The sequence below is a fragment of the Trachurus japonicus genome, chromosome 23, assembly GCF_045865225.1.
Source record: "Trachurus japonicus isolate A0001 chromosome 23, Traja_1.0".
Classification (NCBI taxonomy): Eukaryota; Metazoa; Chordata; class Actinopteri; order Carangiformes; family Carangidae; genus Trachurus; species Trachurus japonicus.
Genome location: NC_140929.1, coordinates 6,560,461 through 6,583,648, shown reverse-complemented (window position 1 = coordinate 6,583,648; position 23,188 = coordinate 6,560,461). Strand labels below are relative to the sequence as shown.

The window sequence follows — 23,188 nt, the reverse complement described above, 5'->3', positions numbered from 1 at the left end:
GGTGAGAGGAGAATTTGCCAAAGTGTTTATTTATTCTATTTATAGTTTTTACATTTATAGTTTTCATACTGCATCTTCATAGATACATTTTATCCTGCTTTTATATTGCACAGGGATTAATAAAGTATTAATTGATTGATTGATTGTGTATTGATGGTGTGTGTGTGTGTGTGTGTGTGTGTGTGTGTGTGCTGCAGGTGGACAGTCTGTCAGTGAACCCCGGTCCCGAGGGTCTACCAGAGCTGATGGTGTCTCAGCCCGGATGCGGCTACGCCATCCTGCTCTGTTCCTGGACTCAACAAGACTCCTCTGGCTCTGGAGACGACGCCCCTGCCACGCCGGGGAGGTAAACCCTGTAGTGGCATGACACCGGTGTTGATTTAAAGTGTGATTAATATACATATGAACTACAGGCTCTGGTTGTATCTGGTTCTTCACAGCGAGGGGCCGTCCAGAGACATAGTTCTTCATCTGACCACTGGGCGGATACACAACAAGAACGTGTCCACTCACCTCATTGGCAGCATCAGCAAAGGTACCAAACACTCAGCCGGGCTTCCTCTACCTGTGCATTTCACTTTATACAAGCAATTTATAAATTATATCCTATATTTTAGAGATGCAACCTTAACTTTAATCTTTTTTTTTGTTTTTCATCAGGTTCAAAAGAGGAATCTTCCAAATGTGGCCTCTTTGCTCTCTGCACTTTAGATGGTAAGTCATGATAATAATCCTAATAATACAGGTGCATCTCAATAAACTAGAATATCATGGAAAAGCAAATAGCCCCAACCAAGTATTGAGTGTGTATATAGATGGACATTTCCATATTAAAAATACTTTTTTTAATTGGTCTTTTGTAATATTCAAATTGTTTGATATACTGAATTTAACATCTTCGTTAAATGTAAGCCATAAACATTACAAATAAAAGAAATAAAGACATGAAATGTTTCATTCTGTCAATCTAATGTATTAGTTTCACATTTTGGATTGAATTACTGACATAAATAAACTTTTCCATGATCTATTGAGATGCACCTGTAGATGTATCTAGTTCAGGTCAGTGCAGCTTAGTGCAGTTTCCTTATCTCCTTCCATCTCCTCTCTGCTGAGGTTGTGATTTGGAGGCAGAGCAGGCCGACTGCAGGAGTGTGTGATCGTAGGTGTGTGACACCTGATGTGCATGAGTGATGTGTGGTTACATTAATAAGTCTGGTAATAACTCCAGGGCTCCTACGAGTGAACTAACCACAGCTGCTGCTGAATTTTAAATTTATATTTGAAGAAATGCTCAGTTTAAATGAGTTTTTGCTGCAGATTCAGTTTTTTTTTTAAATATCTAATTATGGTGACATGAATGTGAATGAGCTCAAACTGAGTGTTGAGCTTGTGTGCAAATTTGGGTGTTTTTAATTTACTTCCCCAACATAAAGTGAGTGAAACAGGTGAAGAGAAGAAAAACTGTCTGTTTTATGGTTAAATATTCAGTTCCAGTTTCCAGTATCGATGCTCATAATAATTTCTCAGTGAGTTTGACACAGAGAAGAGGAAACACGCTGCATGATCCTCTGTCCGTCTCCTCCTGTGGCTCCATGTAGTGATGATGATGATGATGTAGAGGAACACAGCTGCACAGAATAAGTTGTCATGTCGTTTCTATATTCTGGACCAGCTGTGAAAGCCGCCAGCGCATGGTGTGTGTGTGTATGTGTGTGTATAAGGAGGTAAAGGGCAGATCAGTATGCACCATATGTTTGGAGAGTCCCCTGCTGTACTATAAGTGCCACAGGTGGAGCGGCGGCCCCCGCGGCGCCGGTCGCTGGCTGCCGGCCGATGCAGCACGTTTCCTCCTGGCAGCAGCAGATAACTGGCAAACAGATCTCAGAGCAGCTGGAGAGTCCATCAATATTTAAAGAAGAAGAGGATCCAGCAGTGGGATTATCATGGCCGCCAGCATTACATTACTCACACAGTCTCCCTTAAACTGACACCGCCGTGAGCCGACGGAGAGGAGATTGTAGAATTAAACTCAAAACGTAGTAAAATGTTACGACTACGATTACTGGATGGATTTCACCGCTGTGCTTTACAATACGGTCGGCTCAGGTTTTTATTTCTGTAGGACGCCTCAGTGTGAACGTGTCAGTGTTGAAACTCTGATGAGCTCAAGGTTAAAATCAGTCTGTTGTGTTCTTCACATTGGCCACTTCCCGACTGAAAAAACTCATCTTCAAGAGCTCTTAAAAGCATTTGTTGAGTTATTCTCTTTTTTAGCAAGAGCTTTGTGACTGAATAACTAAAAACTGTCCATTGATATTATTTCAACATGTGTTTTTTGTCTCCACTTGTCTCAGGGACCCTGAAGTTGATGGACAGCTCAGAGCAGCTGCTGTGGTCGGTGCAGGTGGATCATCAGCTCTTTGCTCTGCAGAAACTCGACGTCACCGTGAGTTTGTGTGTTTCGTGTCCACTAATGTGATGTTCTTTATAATAATTACAGCAATATTGAGGATATTTTATTCATAAAGTTAATTTTGTCAGTCACATGGTGCTTTTCTTGGGAAAAATACAGTTCATAGCATGAAGTTATGTCACATTTCACCTCAATCACCGTTGTAATGCATGTTGTAATAAAGTTCAACAAGAAATACCTGTTAAAAACCAAAAAACACACAATGATGCAACAAAAGCATGCAAACCTGTTGGGTATTTGTTAAAAATAGAAAAATAAGCCTAAGCATTATCCTTTATAAAATATTTCATGAAACGTAACAACAATATTTTTGACATTTTTCGATAAAACAATTAAAGATGAATTCAGATATTCTCCTGATTGATGGACTAATCAGTTCAGCACCGTGTGGACGCACACATCTGAATCTGTCCGTGTGTTTGTTGGTGTCCAGGGCGACGGCAGAGAGGAGGTGGTCGCCTGCGCCTGGGACGGTCAGACCTACATCATCGACCACAACAGGACGGTCGTCCGGTTCCAGTTTGACGAGAACGTCAACGCGTTCTGTGCAGGTGAGACACGGTTCGTGTTCCTCACTCTGAGTCCCAGATAAGATGATGTAGCAGAGGTGTCAAATTCATTTTAGTTCAGGGGCCACATACAGCCCAGTTTGATCTCCAGGGGGCTGGACCAGTAAAATGATCGCATAATAACCTGTAAATAACAAGAACTCTACATTTTTCCCTTTGTACTTTGTGCAAAGTACATGATTAAGATGTTTACAGTTTATGAACTATCACAAAACATTATGAACAACCAGAAATTTCTTTAATTTCATCTAGGGCTAAATCTATGGACTAAAAGTAATATCGTAATATATTTTTTAACTGAATGGCAATATAGTGTGTGTTTACACTACGCAACGAGCCGCTGTTATTGTGTTGTGGTCAATACGTGAGAGTGTGGCTCTGTGTCTCTGTTGTCTGCTGCACCTTTGCGTGGGAGGGAGGGGTGGGGGAAGAGGAGAAGCGAAACTCCAAAGCTAAATACATATTGACGGCTTAACATTTGATGAACATTTGTTTCAAACAGTCTAGGAGGTAGAAAAGATAGAAACCTATAGAGAAGAGGAAACAGAAGAGAGTGGATAAAAGTAAAAAATTGAAACTGAAGATGCTGCTTGCACATTGTCAAATTCAAAGCTTTTACACTAATACAACCTTCAGATTATTCAACTTTTTTTTGCTGGATCATCTCACATCACATGTCACCAGTAGGTGGCAACATCGAGCTGCAGATTCTCTCTGCCTTTTTTTATTTTATTTTGTTTGCTCGTCCTCCGACTTTCTCCCTCTGTCCTCTCCCATCTCTCTGCAGAGTCTGATCAGGCCACAGTTGATCTGAGAGCTAATGTGACATGTGCAGCAGTGAGTGGATTAAAGAGACCAGAGACCTTGATGTGTCTGATTCCACCCAGACGTGTTTGGTTGTTGCAACCCGCTGAGTGTTTACGTGCACGGGGACGGTGCAGCCGTCTGCGCCGTCATTAGCACAGAGATAAGATCGGTTCCTCAGATGGATTTAGCACAGAGACACACACATCAGTAGCCATGATATGCATAATGTGAGCGTGTTTGTGTGTTTGTGCAGGTCAGTACACCTGTAAGGAGGGTAAAAACAGCCCCTGCCTCGTCTACGTCAGCTTCAACAACAAGATCCACATCTACTGGAAGGTGGAGCTGGAGCGCATGGAGTCCACAAACCTGCTGCGGGTCCTGGACCAGAAGCCCGGGGTCAAACGGCAGCTGAAGGCGCTGGGAGTGGGTGAGTCACTTCTCCAATTAAAAACCTCCGCTGTTCTGTTTGTTTTGTCCCTAATTGGACAAGAGGACGAACCGAGACTGTTTGAAGTCGACTCGTCCGTCATTTAGCTGGGATGCGGATGTTATATTAACGAGGAGGGGAAATAAATGATGACACAGAAACAGAGTTTGACTAACGAGATGCTGTTTGCTGCCAAGTTTGGAGGAGTCGCCCGGCACAAACAGATTCATTCTGGAGTGACGGATACAAGAGGCTCCCGACACTTTTCTTATGTTTAAAGATTTGCTCTTTGGTTAAAAACTAAAAAAAGAATTCAAAAACTGGAGAATCAAATCAAACAAACTCATAATCAAACTTAGTCTGAGTGGCTTCATTACTTCTCTGCAAAAACAGAAACTTTTCTGCTTAAAAAAACTTTTTTCGATAAACAAATACATTGAACTTTGCAATAAAATGCTGTTTTGGCAATTTTAATAAGGGCCTGACTGATATTAGGGAGTAGAAAAGTCCTTAAAACTACATAATAACAAATAAAGACGCAATAAAACAGATTCACTATTAATGTTATTGCTTTTTTAATAACATCAGATTCTTAAAGCCACCGGCTTGTTCCTGTTCAGGAAGACGACAGTGAGGAAATCAATTTGCTAATTCGTTGTTTTTCCTCTCTGCTTCTCAAATCTATATACAAACACACCGAGCTGAAGAGACGGAGGTATTTTTAGAGGAGCTGTGAGGACGCTGCTCTTTGACTCTCTGTATCTTCTACAGTTCAGATCCTTCTTTTTTTCTCCAAACACGATGTTTAACCGAGTCAATAACTGGAGTTAATGATTGTAAATGCACACTCTGTGTTGTTTATTTCCTCTTAATTTCCTTCGTTAATGTCTTTTTAGCGGTTGAACATTAATCACGTTGGATCCGGTCTGAAAATGTTTTTACTGTAGAGGGGAAAAAAAGCTGATTAAATCATAAAGGCGCCCGTGCCTGTGCTGTTTGCTGTGGATGGATGACCACACAGACACAGTCGACCTCTCTGTGTCAGTGGAGCTGTGTGAAATGAGTGGAAAGAAAACTAATGATGATGACACACAAACACATGTTCAGTACACATGTTTTCTGAAGCATTAACGTCACAAAAATGAAAATGTGAGTTCCAGTTAATCTTTCTTTTATGTTTTGGAAGCCTGTTGGTGTTGTTGTTGTTGTTAGCGTAGCTTCCTGCCGCCTCTGTTAATAATTCAACCTCTGGGCCTGTTGTGTTTCTTCATCCTGTGATTTCACATGCGTGTTACCCAACCCACTGTGGAAAATGTCTGATGCAGCGGCCTAGGGACAAGGAAGGAGACAGAGGAGGCGAGGCGGACGAGGACAAATAACGTTGTAAAATAAAACGTGTTGGATGTGGAGAGTGTGTTAGAGCAGAGCAGAGCAGAGGATGTTACGTCTCAGTTTAACATGAAAGCCCAAATCAAACTGCTGCAGGAAAAAAATAAAAGGAAACAACAAGCCGAGGACACACAGAGGATGGAAACTCCACTGTACTGTAGGTGTTGACTCGTCTCCGCTAATGTCAGCAGCGGCTCTCAGGCTCATTCGCATTAATAGCCGCTCTGATGATGAAGAGTCTGTCAGGTTAGCCATCACAACGTGGGGAGGTTTTATAAATGCAGACGCTCTGGTCGCCTGTTAATCTGTGATCGAGGAGTTCATTCATCAGAGGAAAGAGTGTGTGCTGCTCAGAGTCAGGTGAGCTGAAAGTGCAGCAGCAGCAGCTCCTGGAGGTGAAGCATCAGTCTGTGTTTCTGCTGAAGTCAGTGTTCAGTCACTGAATCATCACTGTAGATCCACTTACACTTAATAATGTCACTGTCTTACTAACTAGTTAATCAGCAGCTGCTTCACAGTAAATGTTTCCACTGCTGCAGGACATCCAGTGCATTTATTATTTTAGCTTTTTCATAGTATTTAAGTAATAATTTAACACGTAGTCTTACAAAATGTGCTTGATGTGCTTCTTTCTTTATGAAACAGATGAGATAAGAGAAGTAGAAGGAAAAAAAGAGTAATAACAAGAACATAAAGGAGGAAATATATGAACTATGAATGTAAATTATAAGTATTTGCATTTATAAAAATAGTTTTATAATGTGGAAACAGAAAAACAAGTGATAACTTTGACACTAAAGCAACAAGTCTTCAAAATATTAAATTCGGAATGATTGTTTTATTTCTAGTCTCCATCTTTTCTCCCTTTATTTGCACTTTGTCTGCATTTCTCTACACTTTCCTAAAACTGTGCATCACATCGTCTGTGTGCATCGTTTGTGTTCTCGTGCACACACATGTGAAAAAAACACAAAACTCTCCAGTGTAACTGTGGTTAAATCCTCCACAGGACATCTGAGGTTTCACTTTTTGTGTTATTAAAAATCAGATGGAGCTGAAAACGTCGCTGAGTTAAAACGCACGAAACAGGAAGGTGTTGCTGCAAAAGTGTGAGTGTGAAACAGCTGCGGCAGATGTTGAGAGTTAATAACAACTCCACTATACGGAGGTGAGAAGTGACGGGAAATGAGAAGAAGGTGAAAACCAGATAATCAGTCCATTAGGGGGAAAAAAGAGCAGGAAATAAATTCCACACAAAAGGGTTGGAAAAGTGGCAGTATGGTGTCGACCTGGATGTGAACAAACAGGTGAAATGTCCATTTAAACCAGTGGCTCCTAATGTCAGAGGTAGAACAAACTGTTTGTCTGACATGTTAGATGCTTGTTGAACATTGTGTGGCCTGTTAGCGTGCTAACGTTATCCAAAGATATATATATATATATATATTTATATTTTGTTATGATAACATTAAAGGGATAGTAGTTCAACATTTTGGTAAATTGGCCCATTGCCATAATCCCTATAGTTTTAGCAGTAGGTTCGTTACCTTTAATTGTCGGTGCAAGCTATTTTTAGAACGGCGGAGCAGAGCCGTGAGCTGCTCAGAGCTACGCTATGGAGGCTAATGGGATTTCTTGGTTTCTCTCATCAAACTCAAACTCATTAAATACACAATCCAACAACTCCAAAACGCTCTGGTGGACAAGTTGTGACCTGCACATTCACCACACTTAAAGGTAACAAAACCTACTCCTAAAACTATAGGGATTATGGCAATGGGCCAATTTGCCAAAATGTTGAACTATCCCTTTAAATATGTGCACAGCTAAAAGTCATAGTTCACATTACAAAATTTTGTTAAAGCAGGCGTTTGCAAACATGCATTAGGAGATCTGTGTCAAATCTCGCGAGAGTGTGTTGTTGAGACAGCGATGAGTCTTGAACAAAGTCCATTTTCTCCTGATTTGTCCGTCTGAAATTTACCATTTTAGTGTCAAAATGTTCAGAAGAGATGTTGAATTGTGAAAAATGAGTCCAACATTTACTTCAGTGACTGTGGCAGTGTCTTGGGCACAGCTCAGGCTTGATGCCGGTTCATCCTCAGAGGAGCCTGAACGTCTGCAGCAGATTTCAGTGAATGTTCATATCAAGTAGCTGTTGACACATTTTGACCATCAGAGCAGCTTCAAGGCTAAAGATACGAAGGTAAGATGTAAGATGTCCGTTTGTGAGCGATCAGCCTGTTTGTGTTTGTGTTTGGATGTCGTCACACAGGTCAAAGATCATGTTCACCTTTTATCTGTGTGTGTTTTCCCTCCACAGATACAGAAGACGCAGCGTCGGTGAGAGAGCTGGTGTCCGACCTCCTCTACAGAGATCCCCAGACGTAGCCCAGCGACACCTGAACACACCATCGCATCGCATCAACACACTGAGCCCTGACTGTAAATACTCTGTTAATAAACACTGACTGTCTGTCCACCGCTCTCTCTCTCTGTCTCTCTCTGTCTCGTTGTTTGTGTTCCCTGCAGAAAGACGCGTCAGCTTCAGGTTACAGATTTACTCGCCGTCGGCTGTAATCACAGATCCTCACACACACACACACACACAGTCTGTATTCTACCTGCCCAGCTTGTTTTTCACCAGGCAGAAGGGAGGGAAGGATGGAAAAAAAAGCACCGACACACTCTTCAACCTGCTGTTGTGGAGGTTTTTATATTCCGATGAAAAGACGTCTCCCACCGGCGCCTTTTCATCCTGCGCAGCCTCTTTCTCCTCTATCTGCTGCATCGTCTTGAAGATATAAAGCAGCAGAGATAGGCTATTACATAACGCAGCATTTGTTACATAATGAGTTTTTTTTTTTTTTTTTGCACAGCAGCGTTTGTTTGTCAGCCGAGCAGCTCCAGCGCCTGCAGGCTGGGGCGACGGCTGGAGGGGCCGGGGGGGGGGGAATCGCCCAGCGCTCCCAGTAGAGAGAGGATCTTATAACCGGCCCTGCAGACCGCCTCATGCAACATAAATGAGTCTGACGTGGGTGTTTGTGTCTGTGCAGGCGAGGGTGTCGGTGTAAATCCAGGCTCAGGTGTCCTGGTGTATAGGCCACAGTCTCTCTCCCCTGTGTGTGTGTGTGTGTCTGCCCTTTAGAGACATGGACGTGGTTTTTCCTAAAGGACCAAGAACCTGAGAATAGGACAAACCTGCTTGTGTTTTGTTTGCCGCCACTTGTTTTTTGTCTTTAAACTCGTCGTCTGGAGCTCAGGTTTTCCTATTCCAACAGTTTAAGAGGTGAAATGTTGTGTGTTTGTTTGCTTCACATCTCAAAATCAAAGTGCTTGTTAATCTGCTGGATGATTTCTGAACCTGGCGGCAGAGATTTGACTTCATTCAGCCACAAAGTCTAAAAAAAAAACCCCAAATATGTAATACTACACATTAAATACTTCATTCTTCCTATAGTGATACTAATTTGTTTGTAACTTATAATTACATAAATGTTTAATTCTTGATTAATGAGCTCATCTATAATTCATTTAGTGATTAAATTTTCATACTTAATCAATGTAATGTCTTATAAATCAAGTATTATAACAATTACAAACCAGTTATTTAGCCGATGAGATCCTTTATAAACTGCAAGTGAACATTTATACATCCAATGATTTAGACTTGTACTAATGTTGGTGTTATGTGTTAATAGATGTTTTATCATAGATGAGCCATTCAAAATTCTAAATACATACTAATTAGTTTGAGTATAGGAGGAATTAAGTATCTGATAATGCCTAACTAAAGCTTATTAGTGTTAAGTTTTTATAAAGTGTCACAGTTTAATCTGTAGTTTATTTAATCAGGTCACAGAGTCATGGAAACATTTACAAATTCAATTAAATTCAAATGTGTCACATGGATCAACTTCTTCCACATCAGGCTGGAAAAACCAATCTCGTTAACACTGTCGTGATAAAACAGGAAACAGCTGACACAAAGTTGGAAACACACACACACGTCTAATGTGTGTGTGTGTGTGTTGCTGCAGCACTGAAGGACAGATGTGTGTGTTTGTATCAGTTTCTATTCTATCTCAGTCCAACCGCTCTCCTGTTCATCTCCATTTAATTGGCATCATTTGAACAAGTTTCCCCCAATTAACCCCGACGACCTTCGACCTGTTTCTCTTGCTGCACGTCATTAAAAGGTCAAGTATCCCAGATATGTTTTACGCTGTGATTCGTATAACGATCGACAACGTGATAAATGAGTGTGTGTGTGTGTGTGTGTGTGTGTGCTCGTGTCTGGCTCTCGTTGACGCTGCAGGATGATGAGTCATGATTAGATTTAACCTCAGTGTGTGGTGGTGTTATCACAGAAACTCCAGGTCTATCACAGAATCAACACGTCCTCCATCTGTCCGTCCGGCTGCAGTTTGTCCTTATAAGAGGAGAAACATTCCTGTGTGGTAACATCACACTGATCCATTTGTTATTATGCCCATTAATGGTCACGATAGCAGCAGCACTAGCAGCAGCAGTGGTTCAACATGTTGTGTTGTTGTTCTTATGGATCCCGTCTTATCTCTTCAAACATGGAAGTAGGTCAGTGAGTTTGGACCCCGTGCTGCGTTCAAACCGACCGTGTTTCCACTTTGATTTCCCATCAGACTCGTCACTGTAGAGTAGAGTATAGTATAGTATGTAAAGTTCCTCTCTGGTTTCCTCTGATGAATCCTCTGTGACTGCGACTTTTCCCAGGAAGGCCAACAAGTGACCCCGGGACATGACCACACAGGACTGATGACCTCGCCGTGGTCGAACTGACCTTATATTAAACTCCTCACGTCATTTTCTATAAGTGAAGCTCTGATTTCCCCCTTTTTTTTAGCCCATGATGGGTTTTATCTCTCAAAAGAGATTGATCTCTGGAGAGTTTGTTGTTGTCCATGATGGATGATTCTGGATCGGCTTCTCTAAGGAGTTTCAGAAAAAGGTCATCGTGCAACTGGAGTGTATTTCAAGTATGAAAATGGAGATCAGCCTCCGTCAGTGTGGCTCTTATTCTGCAGCTCTGGGATTGTTTCACTTGACTTGAGGAGAAAATGTCAGAAATAACTTTACTATCACTTCTTGAAACTGCAGGAGAAGCTGCTTTAAATAGAGACTTTTATAACAGCAGGAGACAAGACTACTGTCTTATGTTTTGTTTTTTTACATTTTTTTTTATCTTGTTAAGGATTTTTCATTGAACTCATTTATTTTTTATTTATTTTTAAAATTACACTATTTTCACTTTCATTTAATTGATTAAATAGTTTCGATTTTTAGTTTTTTACATTTTTTTACGAACATTTTTTAAAGTATATTTCACTTAACTATAATTATATACCCAATTATATATTTTTTAATTAATTCATGAATTTCCAATTGAAATTATATCTTTTCATCGATAATCAGATTACGACGGAGTATTAGGGCCACATTGACAAATAAAAAAATCACAAACTTCAAGAATAAAGTTGGAAATTTACGACTTTATTCTCATAATGTTATGACTTTTTTCTAATAGGAAATGTACGACTTTATTCTCGTAAATTTACGACTTTATTTTTGTACATTTATGACTTTATTCTCGAAGTCTGTGTTTTGTTTTGTTTTTCTCAATGTGGCCCTAATACTCTGTCGTATCACATGAAACAGGATATTTTCCTTTATTTTATTCTACTTTCATTCAATATTTTCCATATTTCATTAAAAAAAATCTTTATTGATGATAAGCTGAAAGAAAACATTCTCCTCCAGGCGTCATCCAGTGAAAAAAACAAATAATTAAACCAGTATATATATAGAGAGAGGGGTAAATAAAGCCACCGTTTGTTGTCAAAGATCAATTTCTGACATTTACTGAGAGACGATTGTTTATGAGGCTTCAACCTGGGAAGGCTGAGATGTCTCCGTCCACTGTGGCTCCAATGTCTATAAAAGACGACGCCATGAGACATGTTAGTGAGTAATAAACCTGTCAGGATGAGCCCGTTTACACAACGTGACAACATGCGACCACACGCCCTGGAGGCCGAGCACGAGACGCTCTGCACTGAATGGATGCTTGGTATCACACACACACACACACACACACACACACACACACACATGGGCTTTCATTTTAAACCATTTGTAAAGAGTAAATCTTTAATGGCATGAATACAGAGGGAATTATACAGATTTGATCCAACTTTAAAGGCGCTTTTAAACTTCTTTTCCAAAGTCTTGAAAGCTTTAATCTTCTAAAAAGAAATGTTAGCTGCTCAAAATGAAGACAGTCCCCCCTCGGTGAGCTCAACATGAACTGACAGCCCACGCCTTCCTAAAGCGCACACACACACACACACTGCATCCTCCCATCCTCCAGTGCCAGGTCACAGTGTAGCCGGGCCGTGGCTGTCACATCTGGAAACATATACAACCGTTGACGCTCAGACAACCGCCGTTGTCATGGTATTGGAGTATAAGAGCATCCCGCAGCATCCACAAACCAGTGGAAGGAAAAGCCGGACCTGGTTCGACCAACCGCCGCTGTTCCCACGACGTCCTAATGACACCGGCGCTCTGTGAACAGCCTCCACATTTTGTGGGTTAAAAATAGAGCTCACATTAGGTTGTTAGAGCTGTAATCATCTGCTGTCAGGCTTTAACACAGCTCTTAAAAACAGCGGGGATACAGGGTTAGAGAGGGGTGAGCAAACTAACACCACAGCTGCTGCACGCTCAGTTTTTTATTCTTTAGATTAATTCCTTCATCAGAAACCAATGAAAACGTAATGTAAATAATGCAGATTTTATCTCGATTTCTTGTTTTGCTTTGCAAATTCACAAACCACAGAATAAGTCCTCTCATTTGAGAAGAGCTTCATAAATAGCATAAATGATTCATCCGGCTGTTGAATAAGTTGCTCCAACCCAGTTATAAATAAAGTAATAGCACACAAAAAAAACTTTTATTTTCTGCACAATTTATCGCAATGTAACTGAAATCGCAATATGGCCAAGGTCAGTATCCAAATCTTAGGAGCTGTTATTTATTTTTCAGAAAGATAAATGGTGTCATAACATTGTCAGCACCGTAAGTGTTGTGTTGCTACAGAGACACCCTGAATAATAATAAAAAAAATAAAAAAAAATGTAACCCAAGACCCAAAGAGACATGTTTGTTTACAAGACCAAGAAAAAAGTAGAAGTAAAAATGACCATTAACACTGAGATTGCAATTTATTATCTCATTATCTGCCCATATAATCACAATATGATGTTTTTTGCATATCGTGCAGCTCTAATTGTTAGAAAACTTTTCATTGTTGATAATTTCCAACTGAAGCAAAGATTATCCTTCTTCTGTTATAACAAGAGGCAAAAGTTTATGAATTCAAAACAGCTCTTCAGAACAGAATTTGACGAGATGAGCTAATTAATTTTAATTGCAGTAACCCTCTCATTGATTGTTATTAGCTTATAATATAACTAAATAATCAACAAATGGTATTTGCATTGTGTGATGGCAACAGAGCTCTCCAGCCAAATTATAATCACCCAGAATGTAATAATAGTATCCGATACAGAGAAGTGTTCAGCACTAAAAGTCGGTGTTGAATGTTTAATCAGATTCGTATCATATCAGTTAGATGTTGTCCTTGGAAACAAAAGTTTTCCAGATAAACCCACTTGTATGTTCTGCAGCTAAAAAAGTTCTAGTTTGTTATGATATTGTCAGTCATGTAACGCGATCCTCACTCATCAAAAGACTTTCTCAGCCGTCGTCTAATATTATACCTGAACATGATTCAGAGAAAATATCTGCAGCCATTGTGTTTGATTGCCTAAGATGTCTCATGATTGATTCACTCGCTGAGTTTACATGTCTCATGCACCTTGAAACACAATGCCGATGAATCACTAATGCCAGAGATGGCTGTTTTTGCTTTTTCTCTCTTTTTTTTTTTTTTTTTGCCTGAATGCTCGAGGATAATTATGCGCCGGCTTTGAAAGAACATGAATCAGGGTTTTTAGTTTAAAGCTCGTCTCCAGAGCTCGTAACGCTGCAGGAGGTGGGAGGGATGACAAGAACACCTGAGAGTCTAATGCAGCAAATCCTGTTGGTGAGGCTCAGGGTGGTTCAGCTTGTGTTACAGTAGAATATGGATGTGCATGTACTTTACTGTAGTGCGTCCATTCTGTTCCACTTTATACCTGTTCTACATATGACGCCTTACAAAAAAGACATTTTCCAGTTGTCATAATGACAAAAAACATCATATATGTTAAGTTTTATTCTGATAGAGCAACATATATAATGTAAGCCTTTTTCTGATTTGAGTGTTTTGTTGGATTTAGGCACAAAAACAACCGGTTTTGTTGGAAACCAAGTTGTAATCACTCTATAGTTTGGTTTGCATATAATATTTAGACAGTTTTGTTGAGGCATCTTTCATCCATTTTTAAAGAAGTGTTTATCTTAGTGAATCAGGTGAGTTGACATTTAATGGTACATTTTTAAATATAGCAGTGAATAGATCAAAATAGAAACTAATGTCAACTGATGGCAGGAAACGGGAAACAAACAGCAGTGTCTAGTGTCTGGTTTCTTATCACCCATCCAGCCCCCCAGCCCCCCTGGCCGACTGCCAGAGTGGACCGACTTTATAACAGTGTTGCACTACATTTGTCTTTTCTCGACACGTTTTTTTTAGTGTTTTGGGGGGATTCGTGACTAGTGTGACTGATGCTCTTGTTTTCTTTGGTTTGGCTTCTCTTTGATTTCTGTAACTCTTTGAGACAAAGAGGTAAACATTCTCACGTACTGTGAAGAGAGATTTTTTAATAGTTTATCCCATCTTTTGACTTAGTGTAGTTTAAATGAGCTCCAGCTGCACCAGTAAAACTCAGGTTACACATTAGTAATAATAATCTAATAGTGAATATAATAATACGACATCACAGAGGCCGTTTCACTGCAGAACCAGGACTTTCTACTTCCTGAGGAATTTGTCGATTCCTCCTCTTCAGCCTTCCCCCTGTGCCATTGCTTAGTCCTGGTGTCACAGTGGGGGGGTGGGTGTGGTAAAGTGGATCTGATCCTGATTGACAGACAGCTGGACCCCCAGCCTCCAAACGAGAGAGATTTGACATAAACGCCATCACGCTCCATCAACAGCTCCGAGCCGCTGTGGCGACTGACACCACTGATTAACAGCGCCCAATTTTGCCTGCGTCGAGCTTAATTCTGCAGCGTTTCATCATCCCCTCATACTCTGCTGGGGGATAGCTGCACAGCCACTGTTTTATCTCAGCAGATGCACGGGGGATTGCAATCTAATTTGATGCTTGATTATACACAGCAGTCTGCAAGAGTTTGGTGTTTATGTCAGAAATGTTATGGCTGCAGCTATAAGTCCTAACAGTTTTGATCAGTGGAACAGTATACGCCTCATATGTGACTGAATAATTCCTCTTTTTAACGCTCAGTGTCACTTTCAGATTAAGCATGAAAGGTATTATGTGAAAGGCTGAATAGAAGAAAAGAACATCTTAATTAATCCTGTATCGTTTTTCTGTGTGTGGGATGTATTTTGGGGGTGTCTTTTTTTATTAGATCGCTTTCAGAGCCAGTTTTGACACAAGATTTTTTTTTTAACACAGTAAAAAAAAAAAAGCAAGAACATTTTGAGAGAAAAGAGGTGCATTGTGGCTACAGCACTGATTCACAGCCTTTGAATGAAATTAAATAACTATGTCAACCAATCGTATTGGTCGCCAACAGTTCAGAAATTTTACTTCTGGATGTAGCATTTAGCTACAGTACATTACATGTTGTGCTGCTAATGCGAAGGCCTACCTGCATGCTGACGTTAGCATACTGGCACGTTAATTTACATGCTAAAAACTACATCATAAACATAATATCACCATGTGAATTATAGCCTACTATAATTTGTTGGCAGTAAAGACATTTTATTGTGATTGTATGTTAACAGCGCTAGCATCAGCACACTTACATTAACTTTTTAAGGATTAAAAAAGTAAATTATCTTATTTTTTGATAGTTTGATAGTTCATAATGGTTATAACCTCATGGAGGTGCTATAGAGAGTTTTTTGCTCAACAAGTTGTGTTGTAAACGTATTATTTAGGGTAGGCTACTTGCTAGCTTGCTATAGTTGTCTAAGTGTTTTGTGCACATGTCACATAGGCCATTAGAAAACACTTTGAGCCTAATTTCTTATTTGTAATTTGGATAAAGATGGGTAAAATTGTTGTGACTGGTTTGTTGTTAATTGGAAACAGGGAGCTAGCTGGCGACATGTCAGCGTTAGCCTGCTAAGCTATAGCCATATATTTTGAAGATCTTGTATCTTCGACAGGTGAGAAGTGTAATTTTTTCACATTTTGTTGTTAGTTTTAGTTAATTTTAATTTTTAAACTACAATAATTTGTTATTATTTACGTTTTCATTGTTTTATTAGAAACTTTAACACTCTCTGGAGCTTCATGTTACATAACCGCTGCCTTAACTCTGACCACAGAAGAGCTGCTCTGATCAATATGCTTCACACAACATCTCTACCTCAGTCTCTGAGGTTAAAACCTGTAGGTCATTCCCACTGAGTGGCCATCCTGCAGTGTGTGTGTGTCCGTGTGTGTGTGTGTGTTTGTATCCCTCACCAGATGGCAGATGGAGGGAGTGATACAAAGCGGGAGGAGATGCCACGCCACCACTGATGGAGATGGAAGACAAAAAAAAGACAGGAGGCTATTTCTGGTGACAGGAAAAGTAAATAATTTCTTCTGTGGCTTGACTCGCAGACAGTCTCACTAGTGTGGGAGTGAACAGGCTGTGATGTGATGAGGGTCTCTGGGTGGATGGAGGAGTGGGCTGTGCTGTTATCAAGGGTCTGTGACAACAAAGGCCTGGTAGTCCTCCTCCTGCCCACACTCGTCCTCCACCAACCGTCTCTAATCATGTCAAGTGGAGCAGAAATCCAAAAAGTAGAAGACTGGAGTTTCACACACTCCTCCTCTTTAAGATTCAGCGACCTGATGAATGAAAGGTCCATTTTACACTTAATTAAAAGACGTTGAGTCTACGCTGATGAAATGAAGTAGTTGAAAGAGGCCTTCCTACTTTTGTCGCCATGCTACTAGGCCTATAGGTAAAACTATAGGCTACTTAGGTTTAGGAAAATATCATTATTTGGAGTTAAATAAGTTTCTCCTCAACTTTTTGAGTCTTTCTCATCATGGTTAGTGATAATAACGTTAAACGCATGGGAAGCGAACAACTCTTCCCACTGTTTTGTTGACTCATCCATCCACTCAGACCTCCTCCATATGCAAATCTTATCGCTGTGTAGGCCTATATATAATGTGTCACTGCACTTTTGCCCTGTAAGTCGTTACAAAAAAAAAAAAAATCTCACATCTTTTAAAAGCTAACAGCTAAAACTCGCACTTGACTGTGTCAGCGTGACTGTGCAGTTACAGTACCACCAGCCAGAGCTGTAGCCTATAGATAGACAAATCAACAGTAACCATAACTCACATTATGGTATATTTAGCCGTTTCAATGAATCGTTGGATTGTTGACGACCTTCCCTTGTTCCGCTCCTACGCCCGAGGTATACCAGTGATTATCTATAAATGTAATTACAGGGGTGGCCAAGCACATGGGCAGCGTGCTATAAGTCTGTGATGGCTGTTCCGCCCCCTCTTGTGCACTGAAAGCCCGGGGAGATGAGCACTATGTTGCACTATATAGTCTATATACTGTATGTGTGTGTGTGTGTGTGTCTTCAGTCTTTTGGGTGGTGATTTCTCTGCTGCAGATCAGTGTGTGCTGCAGGATCTGCCCACTAAATGAGAGCAGCTTCTGCATGCATATTGTATGAGGGTGTGAGCTGTGTTTGAGTATGCAACACATCTACTGCACACACTGCAGCTTAAAGTTCAGCTAAAGTTAAAAGAGGAACACGTATCCATCCTCCTCTCTCTCGCTATGTCTCGTGTTTCTGTTAGTGACCACCAGTGTCTCAAACGATCACTCTGTGGTTTTCAGACTGAGCATCTGCTGTGTTTGAGGAACAGGCAATCACACGCTTTTGTTTTCTGTGAGAATAGCTACTCCAATGGTACTTTCCTTTACCAGAAGTGTTACCTGCTGCAGTGTTTGCAGGATGTGGTTGTGCAAACTGACTAAAAAACAAGAGAGGGGGCAGACTGAGAGAGAGAGGCGGGGGGGCTATCTTCTTCTCTAACAAGCGTTGTTGTAATTTCATGTTCCTGTGATGTTCCTCGGGCTCACTGGTGCTGAGCGCTCGTACATGGAGCGTAACGAATAAATAGCGTGGTCTGACAGCTCTGACAGGATGAATGCGTTTGAGGGGAATCAGCCAAGTCATACCAGAAATGAAATTCCAATCCAGTGCAGATGTGAAGGAAAATGTCTAAATGTATTGGCAGTGGATGATTTCTTCTCTAGTCGCTGATGCCTTTAGCCGTGCACCTGCAGGCTCTCCATCTGGTCTCATTAGTTTTGCTGTGTAATATTGTTTTTACTGCAATTATCACACTAATAGAGCATTTAGGGAACTGAATCATACAAACATTAGGACTCAAGACTTTCACCTGATTCATTATATTTGTGTAAGACCTGATGCAGATCTCGTGTTTTTTTAGACTTGAAAGCAAAAAGGTTTAAGTTTCACATTTGGACCTTGTAAATCTCCATAAAAAAACAACAAATACAGAAACAAGACAGCAAAAAAAAGCACAGTTAGCCTTATAAGCTCGTAACTGGACCACCACAAAATTATTGTAATCAATTGTTGATTGATCTATTTTTCATTCTCTAATTTACTCAGTTCTTAAGATTGCTTAAATAATGTATACATGAGCAAATCATCACACTGCTTATTAGAGATTACTTTTTGTGGGTTTTGCTATTGCTACATGGCTAAATCTATTTCTATCACTTATTTTCTTCTGTAGAAGTTAGCATGCTAATCTGCTAGCTAGCCCACCTCGTCATTTTCCGATACCGAGTCAGTGTAGCATCTAGTCAAAGGACATTGTAACCTCTTGTAGCAAATGGCTGAAGCATCAATAATGATGAGTAAACAGCTATTAATGCTAATGTTTGCTATGTAGCAATAGCAAAACATACAAGTACCAGTAGCTTCTTTAAAACTAACTGTCCGATCAGTTTAGCATGAGGTTGCATATAGTTTTTCTGTGCACTGGTAGTAAATGCCTGTCAGTCAGAGACATGAAACACTTTTGCATCTTGACCTGCAATTTGTTTTCGGAGGACCTGAGGCTCGATCTTGCTCTCTTCCTCCCTGGCTGCACAACTTCAAATGTGACCCCTGACTTGCTCTGACACTTGATTGTTGCTGTCTTCCATCTGTGGGATTGAAGAGGGCACTACAGTCAGAACAGAAGGGAATCTTCATCGGTCACTGGGGTCAATTGTCGAAGGCCCCCGTGGTGCTGTGGGAACATCTGCTTTTCTTTGCTCTGACATGACGACGAAGGTCTTTATATAGCAGGATACCAGTGAAGGGCACATGCAGGCCGGTTCTTGCTCACACGGACCATGGGAAGCAATGTGAGGTCCAGTAAAACCAAGAGAGCTGTCCGATGGGTGGATTAGAGATTTCAAATTGCTGCCCTTTGACGTCATGTTCGTCTGCATTTCCAAATCAGCCCATCACTCTAATATTAAAAGTATGAATGCAATCAGAGCTAGCCAGAATACATATTTTATTAGGCAGAGAAAATACTGTTCAGAAGAAGAGAAACACCAAAAATAAATTTCTGTCATACATCGATTCCTCTCACACGGCGTAGTAGGAAGGTCACTAGTACATCAAAGAGAAACAAACATTGCCAATCTACATGTGGAACAACCTCCGAGGCAGAGGTCGGTCGGATGGATACTTGTAGCACAGTCAGAAGCACGGCACGGCTCAGGTGTTATTATTATTAAAGCAGAGCATGATGAGCCCTCGGTATAAGCACATCTGAGGCAGCTCTTGATTCTCCACGCTATGAAAACACGGAGAGACAAGAGAGGCAGGTGGCACTGTAGTGTAGTGGGAGTTGTTTTTGTTCTCTCGTGACAGGCAGATCAGCAAACATGAGGTGTCGAAGTGGATAACGTCAGCCTAAAAAGGTGGTAAATACACAAAGTAGACCGGTCCTCTGAACGAAGAGGAAGATGAGCTTGTGGAGAGATAGAGAGAGAGAGATAGAGAGGCTTTGGCACATAGTGCAGCCTCAGCCGAGTGATTAAAATCTCCTGAAAGAGGCAGAGAGGGAAGGCAGCTGGGGTCGGCGTTTGGCAGCTTCTTCTGACCGGAGCTCAGTGGACCGGGTTTTTTTTTTGTGGGGTAGGTAAGACCTTTTCTTTCCTCTAACCCCCTGAAACCGGAGCCGTGACGAGGCAGAAAAACTACTGCTCCGACTCCAAACACACATACAGTACATGCACACAAAAGCACACACACATACAGTACACACGCACGCACGCCGCACACACACACACATACACATCCAGCCCCCTTCAGACCTTCAACGTGACACAATCAGACTAGTACACAAAACATGCAGACTTATACAAAGGCAGAACTTTACAAAGTCATGCAGATGGAATGTTTTGATATTCCTGTAGCTGAGTCTGACTCAAATATGTTCGGCCGGCTGACCTGAAGTCTATTTATTTTTTTTACTTGGAGGGGATTTATAAGGGAACTACTGCGAGTCAGTCTGCAGCGTGGTGACAGACTGGAGGTGTGCTCCTGGAAAATGTAACATCAGTCTCTGTGATAGGGGAAGAAAGAACTAAAGGGGCTTTACAAAGCTGAATATAAGTACCTCTGAAACTCTTTTTAAAATCCTAGATGAGAACCGGTCCTTGTTTCTTAAGGAGGTAGCCTGATCCACATCTAATTACACTTAAAAGACTCTTTTAAAAAAAGAAGCAAACTTTCCTTTGAACACACTAGCAAGGACATCCTGAGTACCGTCACTTTTTAGATGAGTTATATACTGAATCCTGAAGGAAGTGTTTAACATTTCTGGAACTGGCTCGTTCACCTTCTTGTTGACACTGAGAAGAGCGATGCCACCTTCATAAATATCTGATGAGTGTGAGGTTGCAGCCAGCAACTGTCATGGAAACAACAACAAGCCTGGTTCTGTGCAAAGGAAACAAAATATATTATAAATCTCACTTATTAAAGCTGCGTTCAAGTTCAGGATTTGACGAGCAATTTAGCTGTCCAATCTCAAAGGTGTGTTCAATTGCGGTCTGGACTAACAAGAATCCAACATGTGGATCCTTAATTTCCCGATCTATCCCAACATTCGTTACATGTCCTCCAGCATATCCAGCCCCTTAACTAGGATACAGATAAGTCAAATATGTCTTGCTTTCTTAACCCCAGTAGGTATTTAAGATGTTGCCAGGGTTGCTAGTGATGTAATGGGGCTAAAGTAACTAAAAGTAATAGATAGACAATTTAAATATTAATTAAAGGGCATTTCCAGTCGTAATCAATGTTTACCTCAGATATGAGGTCACCTGCAGTTAAATTCGTTTTTGTTAAAGAATCTATCATTTTTTCAATGTTCATTGATCACAGCATTAATGAACATTGAAAAAACGATCGATTCTCAAACAAAAACGAATATAAACGTCCACACGCTGCAGTTGGGAGTATCGATGGTATGAAATTAATTGATCATAGGTGACCTCATATCTGAGGTAAACATTGATTACGACTGGAAACGCCCTTTAAAAGTTAAGGTAGATAAAGGTAAGTTGTGGAAAATGTTTGGTTAAAAAAGAAGTAAAAAAGTTCTGGATAAATCAGTGACGTTTCCAGCTTCTGCCACTTTAAGGAGAAGTAGTACAGTTGAATTTAATTGTGTTAAAACATTATTGCTATTTGTACAGTAAGTGTTAATTAACATTAAATCTAAAATCACCTCAGAAGACATTTAGATTATGAGGATTGGTGTTGATGAAGCTCATGCTCATGTGACTGGGCCGTGGGAGTGTGTCAGTCAAAAGAAACGGTTTAGGAAACACCCGTTTTAATCTGTACATGGAAATAACTTGTTGTGGTTTTATAGACCTTTAGTGTGGGACTGTTTCTGTTCCTAGAGCAGGGACTTCCTGTTCTGTTAAACCACAAGTTGGCATTTTTACAGACTGTAGAGATTAAACAAACAAGATAGAACATGTAAATTAGGGAGCGTGAGCCGAGCTGGCAGGCAGATGTTGTTCCTATCAGACAGAACCAGGCGATCTGTTTCTGTTCAGCACGTTAAGCTACAAGCTAACTAGCTGCTGGCTGGAGCCTCGTGTTCACCTCATACATGTGAAAGTGGAAACAACCTCATCAATCTCTGGGCAAGAAAATAAACAAGCAAATGTCCCGAAATATGAAATAATTCCTTCACCAACATCTGAACTGAAATGATTTAGTTTTACAATAACACTTGTGATTTAAAGTATTTTTTACAGCCAAATCACAAAATATTCCACTTAATTCCACTTTATATAATTATAATGATTTTTCCCTTTTAGAGAGCTTAGTGCGCCAAAGCAGCTCAACAGAGGAAGTGGACTGAATATACATTATTATAATCATAAAGAATGATTAGACTCACAGAGGTCGGATCGTCTCATAACTGCTCATCCTCCGCTCTGCGAACTAGACTAATTCAATAGAAGAGATAATAATCATGGTGAATGTCTTAATTCTACAAACACAATGATGTAAACTCAAGAACGACGGTGGCGAATGCTCGTCCATGTTCTGGCAGTGTGAGACATTGTTATCAGATGCTCCAGACACAAACGGCATTGGCGCCACTTTTTGCTGCAGTCGGTTTTCGAAAAAGAAAAACGAGGAGGAAGCGGTCGCCATCATCGTCAACCGCCTCCGTCGCCGCCGCCGCTGCCGCCATTGAGTCGGGCTCACAGGTTCTCGTTGGTGTCGTGGTGGCACTGGCTGTCGGTCGAAGGGTTCAGGAAAGGCAGCTCGTCGCCGCAGCCCTGCAGCTTCAGGACACGACTGCTCAGGTCCAGGCAGCACTGTGAGGCGACACGTGTAATTAACACAGTGAATAATTAACCCAACCTGCCTGGGGTTATGTACATGTTGTCTTAATTATATCACTGCCAGCTAAATAGAAAATGCTATTTAAGACATCAGCTTCTTGCAGTTAGGTTCGTTACCTTTCAGGAGTAGGTTCCTTACCTTTAATTGTCGGTGTAAGCCATTTTTAGAACGGCGGAGCAGAGCTGTGAGCTGCTCAGAGCTTCGCTATATGGAGGCTGATGGGATTTCTTGGTTTCCCTCATCAAACGCATCAAAAACACAATCCAACAACTCCAAAACACTCTCATGGACAAGTTGTGACCTGCACATTCACCACGCATTTACCTCTAAAACAACTCTGTCT

At 40.8% G+C, this 23,188-nt stretch overlaps 2 protein-coding genes across 3 annotated transcripts in view; one reads left to right on the top strand and one right to left on the bottom strand.

Annotated features, from left to right (window-relative positions):
- Positions 1-23,188, top strand: part of itfg2 (integrin alpha FG-GAP repeat containing 2) — a 58,008-nt gene that overhangs the window by 2,744 nt on the left and 32,076 nt on the right. Inside the window, exons 6-12 of one of the 2 annotated variants that reach the window (XM_085769144.1) lie at positions 198-346; positions 441-535; positions 661-714; positions 2,358-2,449; positions 2,910-3,027; positions 4,106-4,279; positions 7,992-8,155. In XM_085769144.1, coding sequence (XP_085625270.1) covers positions 198-346; positions 441-535; positions 661-714; positions 2,358-2,449; positions 2,910-3,027; positions 4,106-4,279; positions 7,992-8,059 — 750 coding nt within the window. In that variant the 3' untranslated portion in view covers positions 8,060-8,155. Of the gene's footprint in view, positions 1-197; positions 347-440; positions 536-660; positions 715-2,357; positions 2,450-2,909; positions 3,028-4,105; positions 4,280-7,991; positions 8,156-23,188 lie in introns of those variants that run through there. The other variant, XM_085769145.1, reaches the window with a different exon arrangement.
- nrip2 (nuclear receptor interacting protein 2) overlaps positions 21,647-23,188 on the bottom strand; it is a 31,909-nt gene continuing 30,367 nt past the window's right edge. Inside the window, exon 6 of the mRNA XM_085769146.1 lies at positions 21,647-22,817. Coding sequence (XP_085625272.1) covers positions 22,701-22,817 — 117 coding nt within the window. The 3' untranslated portion in view covers positions 21,647-22,700. The remainder of the gene's footprint in view (positions 22,818-23,188) is intronic.